Here is a 27,655-nt window from a genome sequence, read left to right as displayed (position 1 = left end):
CCTTGGAAGAACTAAACAACGGTTTAAAACATAAGAAGTCCTCAGCTCCGAGTTTGGATGACGTCTCGTATGAGATGATTAATCATCTACCAGTCGAAGCAAAAAAAGCCTTACTGAAAATATATAACAACCTTCTAGTTGGGGATGTCATCCCTACCGATTAAACCCAATAAGAGCACCCATAGCATTGACCATTTTAGACCTATTAACTTGGCTTCATGTTATATTAAAGTGTTAGAGTTAATGATTAAAAGCCGTATGGAACATTTACTAGAGAGCAAAAATACTTTCTCTTATTTCCAGACAGGATTTCCAAGTAAGTATAAATCATAACCTAGCGTTGATTACTACGTTAGCAGCAGTTTTCCTAGATATAAAATCTGCTTATGACACAGTTAATATCCATAAACTATATAATAAACTCAACGAACTTAATATTCCGGTACAGCTTTCCAACCTTATCTTTAAAATTCTGGAAAATAGATCTATATTCTCCAAGAATAATGAAGGTTCCCTAATTGGACCAATATTAGCTACTTCGGGCATCCCACAGGTGTCCACCTTAAGTACAGTCCTTTTTAACATTTATACTTTAGAATTATATAAACTCTTTCAAGGGAAAGTGAAGATAGTGGATTACGCGGATGATTGGGCCCTGTTCTGCGAAGGAAAAGACATAGAGTTACTGGTAAGCAAACTTAATAGAGCTCTAAAAACATTACAGAACTGGCTAGAGAACAACAACCTCTGCCTGTGTACTGATAAATGTGAAGCCGTCTGGTTTACAAAAGGTAGGAGAAGAGCCCCGCCAGTAAATATAAAAATAGATAATAAGGAAATTGCTTTTAAGAACCATGTCAAATATTTAGGAGTGGTGCTACAAAAACATTTGAAGTGAAATATAGCTGTGATAAAGCAAATAAAGCAATTAATATAATGAAATGCGTAAGTAGAGTTTCATGGGGTGCAGACCCGCAAATCTTAATGACCTTACCTCATACTCTGATTAGGACCAACCCAGATTATGGTTCCATTTTCGTGAACCCCTACAACAAGACTACACTTAACAAGCTTAACGTGATCCATTTTGAAGGTTTAAGAATAGCGTGCTGGGATGTATGAGGTCAACCCCAACGAATGTCTTGCTGGCTGAAGCATCGGAACTGGACCTGGATACAAGGAGGAGAAAACTGGCAGTATCCTTTCTGGCTGGAGTCCTAGCCATTGCGGACCACCCTTTAACACACCTCATAGAGAATCTCTAAAATTACTGTGGTATGTACGGAGGTGATTTCTTCTCAGAGATGATGATAGAATATCGGGCGCCCCATACCTGGTCCAGGCATTTAATATGTATCTGCCTTACCGTAACAGACTTTACTCGAGTGCGACTTTCCCGTGCTTTAACGTAGACTTTTTAACTCTATTGCCTTGGTCGAACCACTTAAACTAAATATAAATAGCGAAAATGCGGAAGCCCATTTTAGAGAAAAAATAGAGAAATCTATCCAATCACATTGTCTAGTTTTTACTGACGCCTCTAAACAGAATGTGAGAAAGATTGTTTCTTTAGGAATAAAAACGATAAAAGTACAAAAACAAACAGGAAAGAAAACAATGAAATGAACAACAGAAACTCCGATTTGGCATTTATGGTAAAATGGAAAACAAGTTAAAGAGAAATTACAAGATGCGTGCATCGTGGTTCATATGTTCAACAATAATCATAAGGTTTAAAATTAGTAAATAATAGTAGAAAATTAGATGCCTACGAAAGCTTAGAAATTGTTAAGAGAGGGAATAAGGCACTGAACAAAGACAGAGGTCCAATCCCATTTAGCCCATTATACGCGCTGATTGATTGCGTGAACAGTGCGTAATTCCCTCTCCCACTTCCCGATGTGTATATATATAGAGAGCATTTGTTCTATTAAGTTTAGTTTTAATCTTCTCCTGAAGATGCCAACTTGGTTGGCGAAACGCGCGTCGAGTACGTAAAATCGAGTTTCGATTTGTGGTAAAACGCGTTATTGTGTGTTAATGCAGTGCCGAAGGTATCAGTCAGATAATCGGCAACATATAACATGGGAACGTAGAGTTTCATTAGGGTTAAGACAGAAGAAGAAGCGGGAAGAGTTGGTAAAATGATGGAAGTAATAAAAAGCAAGTTTCGTTGTGTTTTCTTAAAAAGGTGCTTATTCTCATAAAAACATCAATCGTCGACTACGACAACTCTCAACACTCTTAGGCTACTTTAGACTATATTCCATATCATTGGGATGTTTTTTTTTACTGTCATAATGTGTAACAAATGAACATAGACGAATCACATGAGAGAAATATGTCAATATCACGTTAGATGGTGTCAAATAAGCAATTGCACAAAGATTCAATATATTAAAAAGTAGATGAAGCTAACAACTGGTTTACAAAAAACCGATCATGTAGCATGGTAAAACTTGGCATGCACGTATATATTAAAGTGTCTAATTTTTGATATAAAAACCTTTTTTAAATAGTAAGTAAGAGGGGTCAAGTGATTAAACGTCATTTGATGTTCTATTCGCATACCACTTTTGAAAACATTTGATTTGTCATTTTTTACAAGACAATCAAATGAATGCTTGCAAATGTTTTATTACTTTTCTATTACTTCACCCTAGCTTCAATTAAAAATAAATAGTTTCATCATTTTATCAAGTATTTAAGTATTAAATGTTCGAAATTAGCCGGCATTGTGAATAATGAAGTCTGTCAATAAACTCGTTCCTCCTCCTTGCAAAGTTTCTGTGGAAATTACACTGCAAACATTTTGAACTCTGCCTTTTAGATCTTCAAATGAACTTGGTTATGTAATATACATTTTACTTTTTAGATATAAATTAATCAAACATGACCTGACACTCTAATGCTGTATTCACACGCAACCTTTCAATAATAATAATTATTTATATTACATTAAAAATTAAAAATGTATTTGATTAATTTTTGTTTTGCAAAAACTGAAGAATCTAATGTTTTCAAATTTGATATATGGAAAACTTTCAAAAAGAAGTATCACATGACAGCTCTTACCATTAAGAAAAATACTTAAAATGGTGCCTGGCTGTCATTTTGACATTTTGAGATATTTTTATGACAAATTTTAATTATTTACGTGCATGCCAAATTTCATCATATTATATAGGGGAGTTCAAAAAATTAAAGGGGGTTCCCACCATTGTTTGGCCTAATCGACTCTAGGACTGTTGGGCCGCTTTCTCCTAATGCCTAATGCTACCCACACTGTATTTTCAGTTTGACTTGGACACTAGGTGTTTGCCTTGCTGACTATTTGTCTTGGGAACATCATAATGAATGTTAGAAAAAAAAATTCGGCTTGTTATGGCCACCGCGTACTACCAAGGTATTTAGACCGCTTGCTGTGAAAATGGCGTACCATGCAACAGGTGAATCCCATATTAGAAAATGGTATATGTTCTTCAGCAGTAGAGACTTGAACAACCTGTTTATTTGCAAAAACGGAACTTTTGAGAATTATTCTAAATATAAGAGAACCACCTTAGAAGTAATTTTGGGGATCAAAAATTACTAACACTTTCAGCAATTTATATACAAGAATGTATACTATTTCTTACCAAAAAAATAGAATTGCGTCAAAATGTGTGTATCCAACAAATCTTTGAATTATACTACGCCCCAAGTGCAAGAAGAATAAAATTAAGCAAAGTTGAATTTCTCCTGTTGAATTCAAACTTTCCATGTATTTATTTCACCTCTGTTATTTTTAAAACTAGAAAGAAGATGTGGTTTTAGCAAAAGTTTGCTACTTTTTTTGTGAAACAAAGTGTAGCACAAATGAAACTCCCCTTGGAGATTTCATTTTTGAGTGTCTTTTTGACAATATTGCAATTTAATATCTTTTTGTGTAAAATTCATGGCTGATAAATTGTCAGGTCAAGTAGTTATCTGACCCCACTTCAACTTTTTACATGGATGTATACTGTTTTTTTCTTTGGATTGAGTATCGTTTCAAAAAAAAAAAAAAAAAGATACTATTTCAAAGCCTGCAACTGTCTATCTTTAATGATAATTGAGACACTTTTTACAAAGTTAATTGCAGGTAATACACAATATTAAGAATTTAAATTAACTTTTTAATTTGTCATATGATTAAAAATAACTGGCCACAGTATCTCACAAATTTAGACAAAGAGAAATCAACTGATAGTTACTAAAAAAGTAAATTCTATAGTCAATAATAATTAAAGATGTGCTACTATTAAAATTAAATTGTACTAAGAGAACCAATTAAGTTAATCACACTATCTTTAATTGTGATCTACATGTTAAGTATACCTTAAAAATTTCAACACAAGTTGCCTTAATTTTTAATTAAACACCATATTAAAATCTAGAACTTAACATCAACTTTGTTTTAATAAAGTGTATCCTTTAGGTTTCAATTTTTTCGACAATATTTCCTTCTTCTGGTTCTCAGCATCCCGTTGTAGCTGCTCATGTCGATAAACAGCAAAATCTATTTCCTTGCTTAGGGAAACAATTTGCTTAACTACCTCTTTCTCCCTCAATATTCGTCGCTGTTGACCCACGCCAAGTGGTGCTAGACTTCCATTGAGAAAAGTGTAATCGGGAGTGTTGGTCAAAATGCTGGAGGTGTTTGGATTTAAAGGAAGGCCTTTTTCTTTCCGATACTTTTGGTTTAAATAATGTGCTTGTGTAGTTACGAAACTTCTTAGATTGAAATATACTGGGGCTACAAGCAACTGATAATTATTATTGTTCGAATGCAATTTAAGTGACATTCTTACAAATACTACCCAAATTCAAATTTATTCTACAAAACATTTTTCAATAGGATGTTTCACAGTATAACTTGGTTAGGTCCTATATCTCCTTTCTATTGGTAGGTTACAGATATGAAGCCTAGAAAAATGTAAAAGTTAATTTAATGATGATACTACCAAACCGGCTATTTTGACTGGTACTCAGAAACTTTTAAATGTTTTTAGTATAGGAAAAGTTGCAGTATTTGGTAGATGAAAATTATACAAAATACCAAAATTGTGGTTGGCATTGCACGACGCAAGTCGTTTCTTGTTAAATTGTGAGAAGCGGGGAAGTTTTTTTGATATGCTTTTAATTTGTTTTTTTGTAAACAACTGATAGCACATGGGTTGAAAAGAGTTTGCCATGAACACTCGCTCATCGCCCATATCTATAGTCAGGGACATGTGTGAGAGTGTGATGAAAATGTAAATAATACTCGACGAAAGTCGGAAATGGGCAAACGATCCTAACAATCTTGCCCGCTATTTTTCATAACGCTAAATTAATAGTTCAATGATTTTGTGGCTAATGTAGGTTTACGTCAGACATATTTCTATATTTCCGAATACATAAAAAATGGACTTTGGAAAATAGTCGTTGTTGTCACTAGAAAGAAATTCGCATATTTGCTGATATGAGCTGACGTCGCATGATATTTTGTACTTTGAGACAGAAATTCTAGTGGATGAATATTAACACTTTCAAATTCGGATATTTGAAGTTATATAAAGAATGGCAAGCAGACCATCAAGAAGAAAATCCATACACACCACCAAACTAAATTTCAGACCTTCCACTAGCGACGTGAACGTGGAATTCAAAGGCACCAAACCGACTAGTGAGCCGACTTCCATAAAGGAAATATTCACTCTAATGGTACTTTACATCTGTAAGAAATCATTGTTTTTCGATACAAACCTCAAAGTCATCATCTACTTGGGAGCTTTATTTTTAATTTCACTGATAGCTGATGTTTCTTCTATTCCGAGGATATACTTGTCAAGATCAGACAACATATTCAATAAGTATTTTGTAAAGTTTGCTTGGGGATGGAATCTTATTCTGCTCTTCCCTTTTGTTACTTTGACCTCATACATTTACTGCTGTGCTCAAATAAAACGCATTGTTGGCCACCATTTAACCAGGTTAGCCATTGCTACCTTTTTTTGGTGGTTTTGGACCAATATATTTAATTATATTGAAGCCTCTTTTGGTAAATGTGGAATTAAACAATATGGAACGAAAGAGTCTTGTTTGCGAGCTGGACATGTTTGGAATGGATTTGATACTTCCGGCCATTCATTTATACTTATATATGGAAGCTTGGTTTTGATTGAGGAGACAAGGTCCATATTGAACTGGGACAGCATTAAAGACAACATTAGATTAGAAGAGCATAATCGAAGTAATAAACAAACTAACCAAAACTCTAATCCTTTGCGGAATCTCAGTGAAAATGAATTTAAAAATTTGAATACCAACTATGAGAAGTGCACAATTTATATAAGGAGTTTGTTTATAATTATTACTATTTTCCAAATACTTTGGGATGTAATGCTCGTCTCTACCATGCTATATTATCATGTCATGATAGAAAAGTTTCTAGGTGGCTGCATAGCCATTTTGACTTGGTTTTTCACTTATCGACTCTGGTTCAATCACCCTAGTCTTTTGCCTAGACTCCCTGGAGAAGGTGTGTTCAAGTACATTAAGAAACCTGTTAAAGAAACGGTGATTCCAAAACGCCGAACTGGCAGCATAGTCAATGGAACTAGTCCTATGTTTATGGGTCGACCAATATATTCTCAAGGGACAAACAATGAAGATATGGAGTCTTCTACAAGATAGCAATGAGTGTTGTTATTGTTGTTAATTTTATATTTATTTATATTATATTTATAATTGGTGGAAGAGGAGCAGACATGGTTTTGAATAAAACAGGGTTGTGGCAGCAGTTGTGGATTAAAAGTAGTGTACTGTATAATTTTATAAAAATGACCTGTATGGCAGTAGTTTCTAAATATCATTTATTTTTACTAGCAAGAAACAGAAAAAACAGTTGCAAAAAGACTTTTTGGAACCAATATTTGGAGAAAATTATCACTGCTTATTGATTCCCTGGACAATTGTCAAATTTTCATTTTCATGAACATTCTGCCATTCAAAAACTTATAGTAATAAGTAGATGCCATGTCTAACAAATAGAAGCTGTGTATTGTAAAGTTCAAGCTGTCTGTACTAATTTTATAAGAAATTTCATCATCTTGATGTCCCATATTGAAGAAAAGTGTGTAATATTTCTAGCTTTAATTGTAGCACTTGACCTTGTTTACAAATTAAATGAAAGTAATTATTATTCAAAAGGAGGAAGTACCTGATATTAATCAGATATCTACGGCAACTACTACTAGTTGAAAATTGAATAGTTTATTGTGAAGTATGTAACAATATTTTTTACAAAGCTTAATATCAAAATTGTCTTATGGATTGTTAAAAAAAATCAATTTACCTTAATAAAGTAAATTATCTTGTGAAAACTATGGTTTGTAAGGTTGGAGTGTTATAAATACCCTTTACAATCTGGATTGCATTCCCCCACTTATCACTATGTTTTCTCCAGTTACATAAGAACCCTCATCTGATGCAAGAAAAGCGACAGCCCCACTGACATCCCGTGGTTGACCGATTCTAAAAAAAATCACTAAATTTAAGAGCAGCAAAAACATAATCATTATGATTACCTTTTCAATGGTATCATAGAAAGTGAAGCTTCCTTAGCTGCCTCATTCTCGGTCAACTAAAAAAAAAATGCTTACAAAAAAAATTAATAGTTGTGCAAACCTACAGCTGCAGAAAAGTTGGTCTGAATAACACCAGGGCAAATTGAATTTACAGTGATGCCTTCCGGAGCCAATTGTTGAGCTGCTGCTTTTGTCAATCCCAAAAGAGATGTCTTGCTAACCGAATAAGCCCCCAATAACTACATTCAAATAAAATCAGCCATAAATATGATCATTATTTGAACTTATTTGTAACAACTAACCTCAAATGGCTGAAATCCAGCAATTGATGAGATAAAAATAATTCTCCCCGCTTTACTTTTTCTTAGTAATGGCAAGGCTTCCTTTGCCAGCATGAATGAAGATTTCAAGTTTATGTCAAATATTTTATCCCAAGAAGATTCAGAACACTAAAAAGTCGTTATGAACGATTTATCGACTGCATGTAAAAAACTTACGTCCAGCACAGCCCCTACTTCAGGATTGACGGCTGCATTAGAAACCAAAATATCGAGCCCTCCTAGTTTTTCTGCCTATGTACACATTTTGCTTAGACATTTAAAAGATTCCAAAACAATCAAATACCTCCGTGAACAACTTCTGACGATCTTCGCGTTTACCTACGTGACAAACTAACCCAGTTACCAGCAGTCCTTCTTGAGACAACTTTTGCTGTGCTTCTTCCACATTCTTCAATTTTCTGCTGCTTACAATGACTTTAGCACCTTCACGCGCCAATCTTTGAGCAATAGCAAAGCCAATACTGATGTAAAAATAAACTAAATATTAGTTGCCCGTGAACAATTTCGTTTCAAAAATTACCCATCTGTTGACGCTGTAACAATTGCCGTTTTCCCAACTAGTCGATTCATCGCCATTTTTTGATGTAAACGTTTTATCTGCTATGAACGCGAAACTTGAAGAGAAAGGGCGAAGTTCAATTAACATTTCAAGGTATCTGTAAGATTTAATGAAATTGCAGTTTAGCAGATATACAATCTAATTTACCAAGGTCCGGGTTAGAATAATTAAACCAAATCGCGGATCAGTTTTTACCTTTTTTTTAAAAAAAAAAAACGAAGACGGACGATACAAATTTAAATTTAGAATTATTTACAATGATTACGGAGAGCTAAAAAGGTCATAATCATAATAGAGGTGCAAAGCGTTTTTATTTTCTTTAAATTATTTGTAATATATGTATAATTGCAGGGTTGCACTATACTATAACTTACTAATGTTCTTTGTTAAGCTCTGGTTATAGTAAGCTGTAGTTGATCAAAATATATTTCAGTAAGGCAATTTTTATTTACTAGTAATCTACGCTTACTTAATTTATGTTACTGGTACAGCTGAAAATGCTGTTATGAATATTTTCATAATGGTGGATAAGTAACTTTTAGTTTGTAACTGTTCTGTGGTTTACATTTTGGTAGCTACAAACGTTAATGCATTAAAGATTCTTTGATTAGGTTTCTATTAAGAAAAGATTAGATGCCAAACTGTATTAGTGAAACGCATTATTGAATTGAATTGAAAAGATTAGATAGTTCCGACCTCAGTCTAATAAATAATATAAGGTCCAGTCTACAATAAGGGATTGTTTGTTAATTTTTCTACCTGCTTATTGTTTTTTTATAACGGAATTTTCACAGATCATTTTAACCATTTAGAAAATTTGTGATATTTTGACTATTTTTGGTGATCGTTTCTGGCATTAATTGATAAACAATTTTTAAAATGGTAAATTCTTGTATTGCATATGGTTGCAGCAATGTATATAACCCTTTAAAGAAAATATCATTTTTTGGGTAAGTTAAGTAAGTAAAATAATAAGAGACTTATTATGTCAATAATTTAATAACAGTACAAAGTAAAAAATTAATAAAATGTTATAAATATACCAACTTTTTTAGTTTTCCTTTTAATCGTCTTGATATACTTGAGCGTTGGGTTAAAGCTGTTCACAGAAAAGACTGGAAGCCATCAAAGAGCAGTAAACTTTGTTCTGAACATTTTTTATCATCAGACTTTCTAGTTAGACCAGGATCCACAAAAAAGGTATTAAAACCTGATGCCATCCCTAGCATTTTTTCTTTCCCAAAAGGTTTAGTAAAGAAAGGAGTTTCGTCAAAAGGAATTATAAGAAAGGTAAAAATGTGGATTTAATTATTTTTTAATTAAAAAAATAAAGTGAGCACATTTATTGAAGGAATTGGATAATGAACCAATAGACATAAACCAGGGAGAAGAAACCATATTAGCATCAAATTCAAGCCATACTTCAGCCTCTTCAACACATGTTGAGATCATTGTTATAAAAAAGGTAATATGTATATATTTTTTAAATAAAATAAACAAATGTAATTAAGGAAATGGATAATGAAACACTAGACATAAACCATAGGGAAGAAACCTTATTAGCATCTTCTTCAACCCCTGATTCACCCTCTTCAACAAATGTTGAAAGAATTATTATAAAAGAGGTAAAAATGTGGTTTTGATTATTTTTATTGAAAATTAAACAGATTTATTTAAGGAACTGGATAGTAACTCAATAGACATAAACCACAGAGAAGAAACATTATTAGCATCATCTTCAACCCCAGCTTCACCCTCTGCAATAAATGTTGAAAGAATGATTATAAAAGGGGTAAAAATGTGGATTTAATTATATTTTATTCAAAAAATAACACATATTTAAGGAAATGCATGATCAGTCAGTTTACGTAAATCATAGAGAAGAAACATTATCATCTTTAACCCCTGCTTCACAACAGTCTTCAACAAATATTGAAAGAATTATTATAAAAACGGTAAAAATATGGATTTAATTCTTTTATTAAAAAGATAAACACATTTATTTAAGGAAATATATAAGGCACCAATGGACATAAACTACCAAGAAGAAACCTTATTATCATCAACTTCAACCCCCGCATCAGCCTCTTCAACAAATGTACACAGGGGTACACAGTGCTCCATCAAAAAGTGGTCGAACAAGGTTTATGCTAAATTAAGAAGAAAAGTGAAAACTTTGAAGCAGAAACTTAGAAGAAGAGATATCCAAATCAAGAGACTCAAAGATATTATTAGAGAAATTAAAACAAGTGGATATAGTACTGGTAACCTTGACAGTGTGTTGGTAGTAATATAAAACGATTTCAGGTTTGCCTTTGGGAATTGTTCCTCTAAAAAAGAATTATGCAGAGTTAAAAAACAATGGTTAAAGGAGATATTTTCCACTTATCAAGCAGTTTGCTCACCCTTAATAAAGCTTACTGTTGTAACTTCATTGAAATAATTAAAAGCAATGATCATGTACTTTATTTTTTCAATGTGATATTCAATGTTACTTTCTGCTTGTACAGAGATATAGAAGCGTATGCAGAATAAATTCCTTATCCCATGTCTTCACGCTGTCTAAATTAAATTTTGGCTTTTGTAACTATTTATATTTTGTACACATTGATGCGTTATAACGTAGGTCCACGTTATTTGCTGCGTTGATTCTTGTTCGATTGAGCGGATTGTATTTTTCTATAACTTTATTTTTTAATTTTACAACTTAAAAACATATGAAAATGAATAATAAAGCTTAACGTCTTCTAGCACGGGTTGCAATTCCGAATATCCCTCGGTCTTCAACCAGCGCCGACCCCCCTCTTTGCAGTCGACCTTTTTTTTTTACGGCGCCCGCGGTGTTGCCGTTGCTGGGCAGTTTGGAAGATCGTTCATATATTTACAATAGTTCTCAGGCCTATCTTGGTGTGCGATCCTTTGACCTAGCTATTAGATAAAACTGGCCCTACCTACTACGGTAAAAAATTGGTGCGCAGGCGGCAGTGATATTTTCGTTTCGTTCGCATGCTTCTAAATTTCACCACTAACTTGTACTTTGGGCTATTTTCTTTCTAAACACTGATCTCCACGCCTTGCGCCATTTTCTTTCTAAACAGTGATCTCCACGCCTTAAATCATTTTCTCATAACATTTAACAAGATTTCATAGTTTGACTTTGAGTGTCAGCGACCATGTTGGTTGTTAAACACCGTATTAAATAGCCTATATATTTTTTTCATTATCGCTTAAAAAATCCCTGTATTATCAGCATAAGCAGGGTCTGCATTTACCTAGCTCCTCACATTTTGCAGGTGAAACCTGTGGAAGAAAAAATAATTAAATAAAATTGAAAAATTAAATAAATCTCTTAAAGTAAAGGTATTTTTTCCGAGCTGGATCACGTCTTTCACTATTTAGAATTTTCACACCTGTTTGTTACAAAATTTCGACTTTAAATGAAATGCTGTCCGTTCCTTAAACAGGCTTAAAATCGTGATATTCCTAGGGAATATGGGTAGTACATAGTAACCTAATTTCGGAACAGATAACTTTTAAATTAAATTTACTGCTCGTCTAATAAAATTTACCTTACCAAAATAAACTTTGCTATTCCATGATTCTCTTCAATAATTTTACTTTGCTATGCTCACCATCGTTAAACCCGTTTAGTGATTTTTGTAAGCGTTGTGTCTCGCAAGTGTGGAGTGGGAATTGCTAGTGGGTGTAATTATCCAATCGTTTTTTCAATTTTTTGGAACTTAGGAATTTTAAAAGTAGTCTAACATGTAAGTATGGCGTAGGATTGTCTTGTTACCTTATTTTCATATATTGTGCACGACTGGGAATGAACGGCGTCAAAATGATCTGCGTTACACAAAATGGATGCTGCAACTGGAACTGCAGTATAGAAAATTTTACAAAATTTTCTGGCATGCTCTTTCAATATTAAAAAAAAAAATAATTTAACTTTTTTAGTCGAATTGCTTGTTCAACACAAAATTAACCACAGAATGATATGTATATTATGCATGCAATAAGACAAAACTGACTTTAAGCCGTAAGCCTTAGGAGGTGTAATTCTTGTTTGATTAGTATTTCATTTTTCATGCAGGTCCTACAGCAATCAGGGAAGTAGGGGTGGGTTTCGCGGCGGAAGAGATAGCTATGGAGGAAGAGATAGTTACGGCTCTAGTGGAGCCAGTCGAAGTTTTGGGGATCAAAGGGGCGGCGTGGGAAGCGGAGGGAGTTTTAGAAGCGGCGTAGGTGGGGGGTTTAGAAGTGGAGGAGCAGTTGGTGCTACAGGTGGAGGTTTTAGAAGCGGAGGAGGAGGAGGAGGATATCGCGGTAGCGATAGTGGAGCGGGAGACGGTTTCAGAAGCGGAGATAGGGGAGGTGGAAGCGGTGGATTTAGAAGCGGAAGCGGCGGAAGGGGTGGTGGTTTCAGAAGCAGTGGAGGAGGAGGAGGTCAGTAGTCCCAAGATTTGCAAATAGTCAAGTTGGTTTTTCATTTTTAAATGTAATTGAAGCTATTAGAATCTGAATAAATACTGGGTTTGGAATGATGCCTAATACATAATAGTGGCGGACCAGGTTTTGCTGATCAACTGATTATGATTGTATAAGTTGAGTAAACTCACTATTTAATCTTGCACCTGTATGCTGCATAAATTGTGGCTTAGATGTGGCTCTAAACATGGAATTGTACCACAGGCACTGGTTACTAATAGCTGAAATAAACTTGGAATATAAAATCTCAAAATTTTTGGTTTTCATTAGTTGTTTAACAAATACATTTTTGGTAAATATTATTACACTGGATGACTGGAAATTTTGCAACAAATTCAGTCTTTGTACTTACTATAGTTTTAAGATTTATAAAACAACTCCCTCAGTGCAAATTGATAAGCAACTTGTATTTAAAATTGACAGTTTTCAAGATTTGGCGGGTAGTATATAGTATATATTATCCAATAGGATTATTGTTTAAATAAAAACTGACAAAAATAGAGGACTACTTTTTCAAACGAAATTTATTTTCACTTTCACACATGTCGATTGCTAAGTATCGCGGGACAGTAGTGTCTCTCGCAGCCTGTCCCTACAAATTACGTTGGGCCACCTTGTTTCGTAACCGTGGAATTATCAGCTGCACCTTACTGCATCTTAGATATACCGTGTTAGCGAAATATGCGCCACAATTTTCTAATAACATCCTGTGTAATTTGTAGCCAAACTAAATAACTGAAATCATTATATTATGGTATTGTGTCTCTGAAAATAGCAATTATATTATGTTCCCCCCTTTTTCAAACCATAACACACATCTTTTTTATTTTGTGTTTGATTTGTCACATACTACCAACTAAAAGAACACCTATTACCATGTCTATCTGAGCATTTGCGACTCCCATTATATTCAGTTTTCTACTCCCTGCTCGAAATACCCAATTATGCGGGGATCAGGCGTGTGGAAAGTGACACTTTAAGATTTTAGAACTGCTCGCAAGGCACTTGGGGCTTTGCTGATATTTTAGTCACGGGTTAGGGAGCTATCGGATGTTTTATGTATAGTCTACGGATGGTATTTCGACATTTGTCGGTTCTGACGTCACATGATGTCACACTTGATGAGCTAAAATATGAAAGAAATTCATTTAAAAATCAGGTATTGGATTTCAATAAAAAATGTAGATGTAGATACTAAGTTACTTTCTAAGTTCTCGTTTTGTGTCCATATCCAATAAAAATAAAAATTTACTTTACTGACAGATATGTAATTGTAACAATTTAGGAAATTTACTGGTACTAGCTACTTACCTGTTACCTCTACATCAAGAGAATTATGTATAAAGTTTGACACAGAATTCGAAAATGGTTAAAAAAAATGTTTTCATTTAAAAAAAGGTCAAAAAGTAGATGTGGATACCAAGCCACATCTACTTTTTGACTCACCCTAGATGTTTTGTTTACTGCAAAAAATGCGCTATTAAAAATTATGGACGTGAGCCGCCATTTTTCTTGATATCCAATACCTGATTTTTAAATGAATTGGTTCCATATTTTAGCCGTTCATAATTTTTCGTTTATTTAATCATACATTTGACAACTGTATGTTTTAAGAAATAGAAAATCAAACAGTGTAAACACACTTTTTGTCATACTTCTAATATTGATTAAAATAATTTCTTAAGATATGTCTTTGATGTTTCTATTTAGGAAGCGGAGGATTTAGAAGTGGATCAGGTGGAAAATTTGGCGGTCGCGGTGGAAGCGGAAGTGGTGGAGCTCGTTTGCGCAAACCACAGTGGGAAACGAAAACCTTGCGCCCTTTTAAGAAGGATTTTTACGTTCCCCATCCCGCAGTTGTTAATCGGTCGCATTACGAAGTTGAGGCATACCGGCGAGCCAAAGAAATAACTGTCGACGGTCCTGACGTGCCAAATCCCATTCAAAATTTTGATGAGGCCTGCTTTCCCGATTACGTAATGCAGGAGATTCGGAGACAGGGTTACGAGTCGCCTACGCCAATTCAAGCGCAAGCATGGCCCATTGCGATGAGCGGAAGAGATATGGTCGGAATTGCTCAGACGGGTTCTGGGAAAACCTTAGCGTATATTTTGCCCGCGATTGTCCATATAAACAATCAACAACGTCTGTTGCGGGATGAAGGGCCCATTGTTTTGGTATTGGCACCTACTAGGGAATTAGCCCAGCAAATTCAGCAAGTTGCGAACGATTTTGGCAGTTTGTCATATATTCGTAACACTTGCGTATTTGGGGGCGCCCCTAAAGGTCCACAGGCCCGAGATTTAGAGAAAGGCGTGGAAATCTGTATCGCCACACCAGGAAGGTTAATTGATTTTCTTGAAAAAGGCGCAACCAATTTGGAAAGATGCACTTACTTGGTTTTGGATGAGGCTGACAGAATGTTGGACATGGGTTTTGAGCCTCAAATTCGAAAGATTATCGATCAAATCAGGCCAGATAGGCAAACTTTAATGTGGTCGGCAACATGGCCTAAAGAAGTTCGAAAACTTGCGTCAGATTTTATGAATAATTTTGTTCAGATAAATATCGGTTCCCTTCAGCTTTCTGCTAATCACAACATTCTACAAATCGTCGACGTTTGTCAGGAGCATGAGAAGGAATACAAGTAAGACATAGTAAACAATTGTAATTTTTGTGTTAATTCTGTTTGTGCGCTAGGTTAAACCAGCTTTTGCAAGAAATCAGTAATAATTCTGAGATGGGAGCAAAAATTATTATATTTGTGGAAACAAAAAAGAAAGTTGAGGCAATCACTAGGGGCATAAAACGTTATGGCTGGCCTGCTCTATGCATGCATGGAGACAAGAGTCAGCAAGAGAGGGACTATGTGCTTCAAGATTTTCGCGACGGCAAGTCAACAATTTTGGTGGCAACAGATGTTGCTGCACGGGGTTTAGGTGAGTATAGCCCGAGTGAACTGCTGTTTAATTTCAGTGGTAGGTCATTTTGAATTTAAAACGAATCACTGACTAACGAGAAATCTATAGTAGCATCTTAGGATTTACCAGACTGGTTCTCTGATGAACTGACAATGATAAACATTGTGATGATATTTCATGTAGTTTGAAGAGAATAAATAGTTGCCCTGATTGCAGTTACCAAATTATTAATTGTTGAAAGTTAGAAATGACTGACATTATGTGTGGATCACCATATGGAAAACATTTTAAGTCTTTAGTGGTAGGTATGACCCAGTTCAACACATATGTGATATTCCAAAATAGCTAAAGTATGTATGTACAAATTATCGCAGCCTGAATTGATTCTGATTTGCTTTGGAAGAAACCAAATCAAGTTTACACTTACTTCTTCTTAGACTTTGCTATATGTAAGTATGTTGACAAGATAATGCATTTTGCTTTTGGAAAAAGAGAGTCTTTCTGTTTTGACTAAACATTCATGAACTTTTGCACATTTTTGTCCTATTTACGGGGTCCAATTTGATTGTCCATTTGTTGCAGCATCTTCTTTGAAGTTTAATTTAGCTATGTCTTAATAACTCTAAGAGTGAGACAGATTGGAAACTGAATTTAATTTTATTGTTTTATAATTAATGGTCAATGTCAAATATATTTTTATTTAGAAAATTGTATCCAAACGAGGGTACTGATACAATTGAACAATGTACAGATAAATATGTACAAACTGTCAGAATTTTCAATCATGCCGACTTAATGATGAATAGCAAAGCCGCCTAAGTAATATTTTGTCTTTATAAAAATGTATTTACTTAGTTGGTTTTTTTCTTCCTGTGAGCTTATTTTTAACGGATTTTGAAAATTTTTGTTGCAAAAAAAGTACGGTTTTAAAAATTTTTTGTTCCCGCGAGGGTGCTATTCGAAAAAACTAGGTTTTCCGTAAAAATTAATGGTTCTTTGCATTAAATGCTATTTGCAATAGACAAGTATAGAAAGGTTTCATTTACAATTTTTTCCATGAACAGGTGACTCGATAAATAGTATTTGTGATGATCACAGCTTCCTAGATACAATTTTCAAAAATTAAATAAAAATTTAAAAAACCGAAAAAAAAAGAGAAAAACCGTCCTATCCTACGTAGGAATGATCTCCTGAATCGAAAAATGCAAAAAAAAAGATTGTGCCATTTAAAATTCGAAAGTTACTGTCGTTTACGCTCAAATCGGAAGTGCAACCATTGACTACATATTGTCAAAAAATTGGACATTCACCCTATATTAACCTTTCCAAATTTCAAATCTCTTTTCTCAAGCCGTTTAAAAGTTATATAGTGTTCCCACTTTCTCGTATCACCCGGTATAGTATGTTTACTAAGACGCTACAATTCACAGTAAGGATTCTTAATAAAAAAAGTAAAATCACACTTAAAATATAGATCGATACAGATACTATTTACAAACCTTCTGGATTCCTTCTGTGTCTGATGTCTATAAATCAAACTTGCTGGTGTTTCGCCTGTTGGATTCTTCAGAGCATAAGTGGTTTTCGGTTAAGCTCTGAAGAAGCCAATAGGATGATTGGCGACACGTCAGCAAGTTTGATTTATAAACAACCCACGCAGGAGGAATCCAGAAGATTTGTACATGGTATTACAGTGGAAGTTTCTTTGAAATTACACAACGTCATGTTTTAATGTTTCGTTAAAAATTCATCCAGATCGCATGGCATCACAGAGAAAGTAAAGAACTTTAGATGTGAGAAGTCTTTTTCCAAAAGATCTTTACCTCAGACTTATTCAACAAAGCATGCCCAATACCTTCACTCAAATTTTCACTGAGTGAATATTTGCAAAATACCCAATTTTCAGTTCTAGCTTTAAATATTTGTGTATAACTCTCAATAAGTGGATGCTGTTTTCACTTTTTGTAACCACTCGCTAGCCGTTCGACCCAGTCCAACTTGGGTCCAAATCAGCTCCCATTAATTTTGCAGTGCAATGTTTATGAAAGTTTTAAGGTCAATCATCAATTGAGGTCAACCTCGGAACAAGGGCCCATATACCAAGTACCGATTTTGATAAAGATAATAACAATCACTGTTTTCTTAAACGAACAATAAAATTCTAAATTTATATTTTTTAAATCGGCCATAAGCCCTTTGCGCAGAATATATTCGGAGGTAAGAGTTTTACTATATTTTGCGCCTCTATAGTTTCCATTCTAGTATTTGTACTTTGGACCAACAAAACTTTTATTGCATTTACCATTCTTCCAGTAAATTGAAGACTATAGGCAAACTCATTGTGACCACAGGCAGAACTTGATTTACCCCTTTGTTTAATTGAAACTAATATATATTTCTTTCCTTTTTCTTCGTTCCTTAGACAAACAGATACCTATTGGGATGCTTATTGCTCTGTTTTTGCGATTCTAAGAGATATGTGCTATAGTTTTTTTGAACTTTTTTGTTATGTGTGTCTTTACGATTTTGAAATATGTTTAAAAGATTTTAATATTTGAAATATTGGTATTGCCTGAGTCCGCTCCTTGACAAACTTAATCTTTCTCAAAAAGAAAGTCACCAGAAAATGACGAGTCTTGTTGGTCATAATTAAAAGTTTATTTAGTCCAAACTATATCTTGCGGGTATGGCCTCAATTGTGTATTTGTTTTAAAGATGTTGTAAAGGGTTTCTCAGTTGTTATTTTATGGTTTGGAACATGTATAACTGAAAACTTTGAACTATATCAGATAACCAGATACATTACACGAACATTAATGAAAGATTTTTAACGAGCTATATCCCGCTTGACATATGTTTACGACCCAATAGAAAGTTTCCCATTAAACATGGCTTTCTAAATAAAAATGCTCACCAACATGTTGAAAAAGGGGCAGCTAAAAAGTCTAGTCGGGTGGAGCACTTCCCACCCTAGGAAAATGATGCCCGACCAGCACTTTCTGTAAATCTTCGATCCCTCTTGGGGTTAAAATAGTCTTATTAGCTTTAGCTAGGAATTTAAGGTCTGCAATCTAAACTTCTTGATTTCGCGTGGGTGATAGCAAACCAAACTAGGGTGGGAGAATTTTTGAAAATTGTTTTTCAATTGAATGGTGATCTCTGCAAATGAATACACCCGGAATTTCCTTTATTTGATTTTGATATCAGTCGCATTGCTAGGATTACTAATCAGTCTGGGTATCCTTTTTCTGTTTCAGAGGCACAAGCAGGATGAGCGGCGTATTCACCATTATAAATACATAATTGAGATAAACAAAAATGTATACATACATTGTAAATGAATACGCCATAGTTGTGTTCTTAAAATAGGATGCAATTTAGTGTCTTGCGGGTGCCTCTGGCTGGCTACCCCGCTCTGACGTAGAGCGCACATTGTGGGTAGAAGACCGATGGGAAGTCTGATGTTTTGACCACTCTACAAAGCGGGCTTACACAATTAGGTTTAACCCCCACACTTCCTGAGTTACTCTTTCTTCCCACACAAACTAACGGTCAAGTACCAGCTCGGCTATACGTGTACCTGTCGAGATTTAATTCAAGCCGAGCTGTAATATGAACGTCATCCTGTCGGTCTCGCAGTGTCTCAAAGCGAGTGTTTGATACCACTGCAGCAGCCACAGACAATTGCTACTATAGCTAAATAATTTAATTGATACTGCGGAACTCCCCCGTGAGCTGAATGTGGTTAGTATTGGTTTTAATTTTATTTTTTATTTAGTCTGTTTCCGTGATGCTGCAAATAATATGTAAATTCTTTTTCATTTGTTTTGAGGCATATATTAGAGCCCAGGCATATTGGACAATCTATGCTTGGGTGTCGGAATTATGCAATATAATGAAAAAACGGTTTGCAGAATGTTTTTTGGTTTTTGTAGTACCAATGGATTGTAATTGTTTTGACACATTGATTATATGCGTAAATATACAGAGCAAAACTGTTTTTTCTTCAGACTTGACATCTCATTATTTTATTATTATTTTTTTCTAATCAAATTCACGACAATATTTTTACCTAAATAAGGTACATGAGTTTCGTCAAAAAGAATCATAAATAAAAACAATACATAGTAAGAAGAACTAAAATTTTCTTCACTTATATATTCCCTCAGCAATCATTCAGTTGTTCTGAAAGACTTTTCCAAGGAGTATATTGTTTTACTCACTCACAATTTTTTTAGTTTGTTTTTAAATTTGCTTTCATTGGTAATAAGTCTTACAGAGCTCCTTCTCATGATACGAATCAAAATATGCTGTGGAACTCGCAAGTTATTAGGTGATCTTGTGATATAACTATGAACTTTAGCACAAGTTTAAAAGTGTTTCTTTCATAAGTAGCACAATGCAAAACATATAATGAAATCACCGTAAGTATCTTTATCTCCCTATAGGAAATGGTACTCTTTTTAACAGTTATTGTTCTTTTTGGGGCAATCATTACCTCCGTGATGTACACACTGTCACATCAAGTAACAATATCATATATGATAAGAGAAAAGAACTGACTCTGTTTTAGTCATATTAGAAGCTTGATCATTCTCATCACTGAAGGACTGCATCTTGCTTGCACAATTAAATGCGGAACTAGAACCACTCAACTACTTTAAAATTTCATGATTAACCATTTAAAATCCTGGTAACTTTATGCTTTTCATCCAGTTTTTGTTTATGATAGCATCCCGTGTGGACTTACCTTTTTGGAACCAAACTGCCCCTCAATAAAGTTATTAACTTACTCAGAAACTTCAAAATCAGTAATATGCATACCATCATACAGCCCATAAAAATATAAAGCTAAATTTAAATTACCCTTCAGTTTCGCTGGGGGGAGAGTTTCTCTCTCATACGTAACGGGGTTCCCACTGAACTGAAATGAAAAGAGAAAACTTATATGTTGACCTGGAAAAGTCTGCCTTAAACTATATAAAGTCTGTATGTTTAAATTTTCAATTCTTATCATTTTAATTTCTTTTATTCTTATTAATGTAACCTTATAAGTATTTTGTGGTTTGTTAAAAGATATTTATGATCGGGATAGCTACTGGGTATATAAACGCCCAGCGTATACTTTTTTTTTTTTTTTTGAGAGGGGAAGTCTTCAAGAAGACATTATCCGGCCCGTACAGTCTAGCGTGTGGGATTTTTTCCCACTAAAACCCCCCCTTCTTCGCCACGTTCGATACACCCGGAACCGTCTGTGGACATAACCGCAGGTGCATCTGGCAGTCGGTCTAAGTGCTGCTTCTCCTTTGCCTCCTTGTTCGTCTCTTTCCTTTAAACTCATAATGTCACGGATCATTTTGTGTACCTCATTCCAATATTCCTTTTTTAGGGTCATAGTTTGAATTATATTATCCGGCGTCAGTGTGTACCCTATTTTATCACTTCCATCCCTTCTCATATCTTTCCATCTGTCACAATCAAATATAGTGTGCTCTGCTTCGCATACGCCCTGTAACATCCGTGTGCAGTCAATGCTTGTGTAAAGAAATAGTCTATATCTCGATGCACACAATCTATCAAGCTTTTAATATTCTTTATCAGCCTCTTAGTCCACTGCGCTTTTTTTGTCTCTCTATCCCACCGTCTTACCACTCTATCAAGAATATTTGTCTTGCCCTAGTTTTTCTGTCCCTTTGTTCTTTGTGTTCTTGTATATATATTCGCTCTTTTATAAGTAAGTCCATAGGTAGGACACCAGTCACAACCTGAAGTGCAACCGCGGATGTCGTCCTGTAGGCTGATGCCACTTGCAGAAGCATGTTTCTTTGTGCGCTAAGGACTTTGTTTCTGTATTTTGCTTTCTCGATGGCTTTGCTCCAAGTGCTCCATACATTGTTATATTTTGCGTTGCACTGCACAGCATCTGTCTCCTCCCAGCTCTTGGCCCTGCTGCATTTGGTAGCGTATGCTGATTAAACACCACGTCATTTAAAATATGCGCATTTTTAGGGCAGTATTTTCTCAGAATATAAAGAGATCTCGTTTAATGTTCAGAGAGAAAACGATGTAAAATGCAGGTTAGTGGTAAAAATTTTTGGCACTGGCGTCACAATATTATCTAATAGCTATCTGATCTCTGAAGACCCAATTATTATATATTTTGACATTACAATTTAAATGTTACTGTCGCTTGGGTCGGTAGAATAAGCCGACCAAAGCTCACAGCCAATATTATGAAATATTTCCTTACGGCCACGTTTATTTATTGTCAGCAGTGCCACCATTAGAAAATAAATTTGCGAATATATTAAACGCAAAAAAACACTAAAGGAAAGAGAAAAGCAATGTTTAAAATTTTCTGCCAAATTCACGTAAAATTTTCTGCCTGCGCTCTCAACTTTTGGAATTTTTATAAAAAGAAAGTTTAAGAAATTAAATTTAAAGTAACAATTTTTTCAAAAAAAAATTAATTAGTGTGGCTAGAATAATCGTTTTTAAAATTTAGTTTTTACCATTTACTTATGATAAAATTGATGTAATATTTTTTCAAAACTTAGCGTTTATTTTTTCAATATTCTTTTTACACGTAGTTTAATATTCCCTTTCGTGGTCAATTTCTCCCTACAGGACAGTTATATATTTCGTTATTTATTTCATATTTATTGCTTCACCAACAGTCTGCTGGATCCAACAAATAAATCTTGGAATTTGGAATTATGTTTTAAAGTTTAGGGAAAATTAGATAATTTTCAGATATAGTGGGAATCCTCAATAACTGATAAAGCTTTATCGTTACAAAATCTATAAAACGCAAAACCAATTAACACAGTAAACCTTAAATAACCACACAGCAACAATTTTGATCGTTTGTTGTATTCGTTAGTAATATCGACAACACTGTTAGTTTATATTATAACTTATAATATCTTTGACGAACTAAATCATGGTGCTGCCAGAAAGTTATACGATGGATAAAGTGGCAGCGGGTTATGCTATGGATTATTAAATTTTAGTTTTTTAGTATAAAAAGAATTAATTTTATATATGAGATATCTGAACAGTTTGAAAAAGAATTTACAGGAACTGCAAGATTACCAATTTAACGTGTCCAATTTTCTTTAGATGTGGATGGTATCAAATATGTGATAAATTACGATTATCCAAATTCGTCCGAGGATTACATTCATAGAATAGGTAGAACAGCGAGATCTGACACCACCGGGACTTCGTATGCGTTCTTTACACCAAACAATTCGCGCCAGGCCAAGGATTTGGTTTCCGTCTTGCAAGAAGCAAACCAGGTAAACGTCACGGTGGTTGCAATATTTCTGGGGCACATATTAGAGCTCAGTTAAACATACTGTGTTTCATTGGGTGTCGGAATTGTGCAAGATAAAATGTAGGTAGCGACTCAATCTCTGGTTGATTTATAATAATAATAATAATCATCCTTAGGAATCAATGCCACAAATATTTATGTATTTATTCAGCGTATGGCGTTTCGACGCGTTAAAAATAAATGTCGATACCAAGTTCCTTTTTAATTGGATTAATTCCTTTTTTAATTGGAGTAATTTGGTAAAGTTTTAAATTATCTAAGTTTTGTGGTTTTCTCTTATACACTTTTGCTTTTAAATATTCTCACAAGAAAAATCCAGTGTAGTAATATCTCGAGATCTTGCACGCCATTCTATTGATCGCCTTAAACCAATCCACGGTCTGGGAAATACCGTATTTAAATATTCACGCACTTGTCTAGCAAAATGGGGCGGAGCACCATCCTGTTGCTTTGAATTTGGAGAGTAGGTATTAAGTCATTTTAAAGAACTTGTAAATATTGGGCTCCAGTAAGATTTTGATTGAAAAGATAAGAGGATTATTTGTACTCTAATTTTAAAAAAACGTGGCTTCATCACTAAACACTATAGTTTCACAAAACTGTAGTTTGCGACCAGGATCATCTTCGTTCAACTCCTATAGTAATGTAATCTTGTATGGATGATACTTTTTTTTCATACACACAAAGCCGCTCATTGACTATTAGCGTTATTTGAAGTCACATGATGGGGATTATACCCCTCTCATAAGTTTTTAGACTACCTAGTAATAGACGATCTTTTACATGCTCTGTTTCTATAAATTTTCCCTCAATTTTACTCATTGTGACTCTTATAATGGGTCTTTCTGGATATATTTCAATTCTGTTATGCAGGGCGAGTTGTTCTTCAGCTGAACTCTTGAACATTTTTGTACCCTGTGATGTTAAACTCAGCATCTGTGGCATGTTTTGGAGGTTTTTGCTGGGGTTTCCTAGAGTGTAGTAGGTTTTTGTTCACGTCTTCAGTATAATATTGAAGTTTTCTGTTAAGTATCTTCCTGTATTCGTTTGTCAAAAAACTGATTCGTAGATGGGGTAGTATGTTTAGGTTTTTGAGACTTGTAGATACCAAGTAAAAACACAATTCGTGGAAAAGCTTCTGATTTAATAAGGACGGACTAACACAAGAGAGGCACATAAATTTAAACATTAAATATACAACCCCAAAAACAACATACATAAACAGTATATCTCTTAATACGCTTTGATTACGCTATAATACTCATGGTGTTGTTTCGTTGTGCATCAACCTTTGTCGCGTAAGAGCCAGAGCTGACAATCTGACAATAATGTTATGTTCTGGTCTTCAGCTTTTCCGCAGTTATAGTCGGGTGTGCATTAAAGGTTCATCAGGAGTGGCACTCAAGTATTTTGGTTTTTTATTGTGATTGAATAAATTGTTCTCAAAGTGGGCTTTAAGTTTTTTCTCGGCTATTTTGTGGCTTAAAAGGAAGCAGGTTACTTCCGCTTTTGGAGCATTAGTTAGAATCTCCCATTATTTTTAGATCCTTGAATAGATTTCCTTCGGTTTCTTCTGTTGATTTTGAGTGGCTAGAGCTTTGTTGAACTGTATGTGAACAATGACGCAAGTACTCCCTATGGCAGACCATTCTTAGCTTGCTGGGAGTGCTGGTTTCTGCTCCCATTATCACCTGAAAAAACTCTGTCGTGAAGCATGTTTTTTATTAATCTCAATGTAAGTTTACAAGAATTTGTATATCATTTGTATATATTCCTTTCAGTTGGTATCATTCGCTGCTGACAGGTTAATAAATGCAACAGAACTCTTTTTCATAGCCGTTTTCCGATATATGCGGTTACTGAGAATACGTGGTCGTTCCAGCTACGTTTTAAGTCTGAAACCTGGTTGTTCAACTCGGATATCTCTAAGTATTACTGCGTGGATCTCCCCAAGCGTAATTGGTCGATAACTTTTTGGATGTTAACTTGGTTTTTGAATGGCTAATACTTTTGAGCGTTTGAATTCTCGAGGAATTTCGCTAGTTTGTGAAGAAGCGTGCCAACTAAATTTTCGTGTATTTTCGGTAATTAAGAATTCGGGATAGATACCGTCTGTACATTCATGTTTAAGTGTTTTTGGTTCTCATTTTATACTTTTTCAATGAGCTTTATCTCTGGGTGCTCTGAATGCGAGAGTCCACTGAATTTGGTTTAATGGGAGACTTAAAGTTCGATGACGATTCTTCGATGTGAGTGTAGTTTTGTTGCAGCTGCTAGAGGGGTATTTTTAGAGTCATGTTGAATGCAGCTGATTTAAACGAGTTCTTGTCTTTAGCTTCAAAGTACTTGTCTTCGGTCTATCTGACTTCGTTTGGTCTGTATTTTCACTGTTAGATATACAGCGGACAAGGAGTATGTTTTTAAAACATGACTTGCCCAGGTGATACTAATTTTTGTAGTTACAAATCTGTATGTCGTCCTGGGTTGATGTAGTGGTACGTGCTCCTAGCAACTATATTGATTTGACAAAGTCTTAGCATCAAATCAAACGATTTGTTTTGTTTGGGGTTATGATAATGAAGCAATTTAATGTGTAGTGTAGTCAGGAAATCCTTTTGTTATCTGACTGTATGTTCATTTGTCGTAATTAAGAGAAGAAAGCTTGCATACCATTATTCCTCTCTAGGTCGTTAATCCGAAACTTGCGGAGTTGATGAGTCGGGGCGGAGGTTACGGCGGCAAAGGGGGCAGCCGCTGGGGCAGTGGCGGAGGCGGCCGTTCTAGCGGAGGCGATAGAGGTACACATCAAAATGGCTTTTCAATGGAGAATTCACATGTAATCTTCATATTTTTTTGCACAGGAGGTCGTGGTGGAAGTCGAGGGGGAGGGAGAGGTGGTAGTCGCGATGGAGGATATTCCAGAGGAGGAGGAGGATACGGAGTCAGCCGAGACGGCGGTGCTGGTGGCGGTAGAGGCGGCAGTAGAGGGGGGCCGGGAGGGTCAAGGTTCAGTGGTGGTCGAGCATGTATGTAGCTACGGGAATAGAAAGTATTTTTGCTTATTGACCATTTGGTTTCAGATAATTGATTTTAATATTAAATCTGCGCCCGATAAACAGCAAACTTTCTTCGGATGCATTCCGCGTGCGTCAACTGCTATTGGAGTCTGTTTCTCCTTTTTGTGTAGAAAATATTAAACCACTCTTTGATGTCTAATATTAAGTTAATTAAATCCTTTAACGCCTCTTTAAAATTGTGTTGCCCGAAGAGTTTTGTAATGATGATAAAAGACTGAGTTGTAGAAGATGAAGATTCGTTATTCAGACCACACTTTGTAACTCTTTTTAATTTATAATTCATGTGAGTTTGTTCTTTTGCACAAAACACACATTTTTCTGCATAATTTTATGATTTCTTTACTAGTAAATCACTTCATTCATAAGCCAATGCTCATTTGTTTGACATCAAGCAATTATGTGCGGAGCGAAGGACTTTGTGTCACTTGAATCCCAGCATCTGAACATCCAGATCCCTGAGAAGACAAAAGATAAAACAAAAGAGCTTGTTCTACCATACACAAACCCAAAATTACCAGGTTTGGTTAATGTAAAATTCATTGATCAATTGTTTTGCTTGATTGATTTACTTTATTTACACCTAGGTCCAATAAGCAATGTTTAGATAAATTGAGTGCTCCAAATTAAATAAGGAACCCTACTTCAAAAAAAATCGAGTTACTCTAATCTAATCTAAGGATATTGACCATTTTTTGTGACAAGCCAGAGATTTATGTGTGTAAAAAATAACGGCTGCACTAATCTAATATCCTATTACAGCATTGCTAACATGTGGTGTTTGTTGCTAATGAAGCATACTTATTTCTCAGTATTACTGGCCACAAAATAGTGGGGGCCGTATGTCTGGCACTAGGCGTTAAGGGTTTAATATGTGTTTGTAAAACATTTCCAATTATAAAAATTAAAAATAAATTTAAAACTTTGATTAAATCAAATTCAATAATTTAAAAGTTTCTTGGATTCCAGATTAGCACATATGATTAATTTGTATTCAAATGCTTAGTTTAAATAAATGATTTTGGGTAATTTTTGTTTATTTTATGATCCTTGCAAAAAAATTCTGATGGTGGTTTTTACCTTATAATCCGTGTAAGAACTGTACATTCAAAGCAGGTTTCGTAGAGTCCAATTTTATTGTCCTTTTGTAGGGGGCAGAGAATCTTAAGGTGCTTTCCCCTCAAGCACCAGTCTTATCATTATTGAACCATAAAACTTAGTGGTGTTAGCCGTATTCCATAGGAGTGGTATTGTTTGTATCGATGATGATTGTCAAGAGTCCCAAGAATGGCAGATAGACGGATTTACATGTGTTTAGAATTAGAATTATATTTACTTAAT

The 27,655-nt window shown here is 34.8% G+C and overlaps 5 protein-coding genes across 7 annotated transcripts; 3 read left to right on the top strand and 2 right to left on the bottom strand.

Annotated features, from left to right (window-relative positions):
- Positions 1-4,311: 4,311 nt before the first annotated feature.
- LOC132698379 (large ribosomal subunit protein mL52) lies at positions 4,312-5,098 on the bottom strand. 2 transcript variants are annotated; one of them, XM_060664398.1, is made up of 3 exons: positions 5,081-5,098; positions 4,833-4,947; positions 4,312-4,777 (listed from the first exon to the last, which is right to left on the bottom strand). In XM_060664398.1, exons 2-3 carry the CDS (start codon positions 4,867-4,869, stop codon positions 4,428-4,430), a joined length of 387 nt encoding a protein of 128 aa, XP_060520381.1. In that variant the 5' UTR covers positions 4,870-4,947; positions 5,081-5,098; the 3' UTR covers positions 4,312-4,427. The 2 variants fall into 2 exon arrangements, with proteins under 2 accessions (XP_060520381.1, XP_060520380.1); XM_060664397.1 differs by lacking the exon at positions 5,081-5,098 and having other exon boundaries at positions 4,833-4,965.
- Positions 5,099-5,373: 275 nt separating this feature from the next.
- Positions 5,374-7,111, top strand: LOC132698571 (acyl-coenzyme A diphosphatase FITM2). Its single transcript, XM_060664748.1, has one exon. It carries the CDS (start codon positions 5,584-5,586, stop codon positions 6,697-6,699), a length of 1,116 nt encoding a protein of 371 aa, XP_060520731.1. The 5' UTR covers positions 5,374-5,583; the 3' UTR covers positions 6,700-7,111.
- Positions 7,112-7,262: 151 nt separating this feature from the next.
- On the bottom strand, positions 7,263-8,589 carry LOC132698574 (dehydrogenase/reductase SDR family member 4). Its single transcript, XM_060664751.1, has 7 exons — positions 8,454-8,589; positions 8,217-8,394; positions 8,090-8,164; positions 7,895-8,041; positions 7,697-7,831; positions 7,593-7,648; positions 7,263-7,539 (listed from the first exon to the last, which is right to left on the bottom strand). The coding sequence occupies exons 1-7, from the start codon at positions 8,507-8,509 to the stop codon at positions 7,425-7,427; spliced, it is 762 nt and encodes a 253-aa protein (XP_060520734.1). The 5' UTR covers positions 8,510-8,589; the 3' UTR covers positions 7,263-7,424.
- On the top strand, positions 8,465-11,051 carry LOC132698572 (THAP domain-containing protein 5-like). Of its 2 annotated transcripts, none has more exons than XM_060664750.1 (8): positions 8,465-8,585; positions 9,548-9,782; positions 9,844-9,957; positions 10,004-10,117; positions 10,171-10,284; positions 10,337-10,447; positions 10,501-10,741; positions 10,800-11,051. In XM_060664750.1, the coding sequence occupies exons 1-8, from the start codon at positions 8,536-8,538 to the stop codon at positions 10,859-10,861; spliced, it is 1,041 nt and encodes a 346-aa protein (XP_060520733.1). In that variant the 5' UTR covers positions 8,465-8,535; the 3' UTR covers positions 10,862-11,051. The 2 variants fall into 2 exon arrangements, with proteins under 2 accessions (XP_060520733.1, XP_060520732.1); XM_060664749.1 differs by lacking the exon at positions 8,465-8,585 and adding an exon at positions 9,303-9,442 and having other exon boundaries at positions 10,800-11,048.
- A 1,049-nt stretch (positions 11,052-12,100) lies between these two features.
- LOC132698570 (uncharacterized) lies at positions 12,101-27,343 on the top strand. Its single transcript, XM_060664747.1, has 8 exons — positions 12,101-12,259; positions 12,586-12,938; positions 14,691-15,627; positions 15,681-15,919; positions 23,024-23,202; positions 25,927-26,038; positions 26,102-26,266; positions 26,321-27,343. Coding segments are annotated over exons 1-8 (1,995 nt in total). The 5' UTR covers positions 12,101-12,257; the 3' UTR covers positions 26,329-27,343.
- The last annotated feature ends 312 nt before the right edge of the window (positions 27,344-27,655 follow it).

Source organism: Cylas formicarius, unplaced genomic scaffold (genome assembly GCF_029955315.1).
Source record: "Cylas formicarius isolate icCylForm1 unplaced genomic scaffold, icCylForm1.1 PGA_scaffold_2__14_contigs__length_35257938, whole genome shotgun sequence".
Taxonomy (NCBI): domain Eukaryota; kingdom Metazoa; phylum Arthropoda; class Insecta; order Coleoptera; family Brentidae; genus Cylas; species Cylas formicarius.
This window is presented reverse-complemented; position numbering and strand designations above follow the sequence as displayed.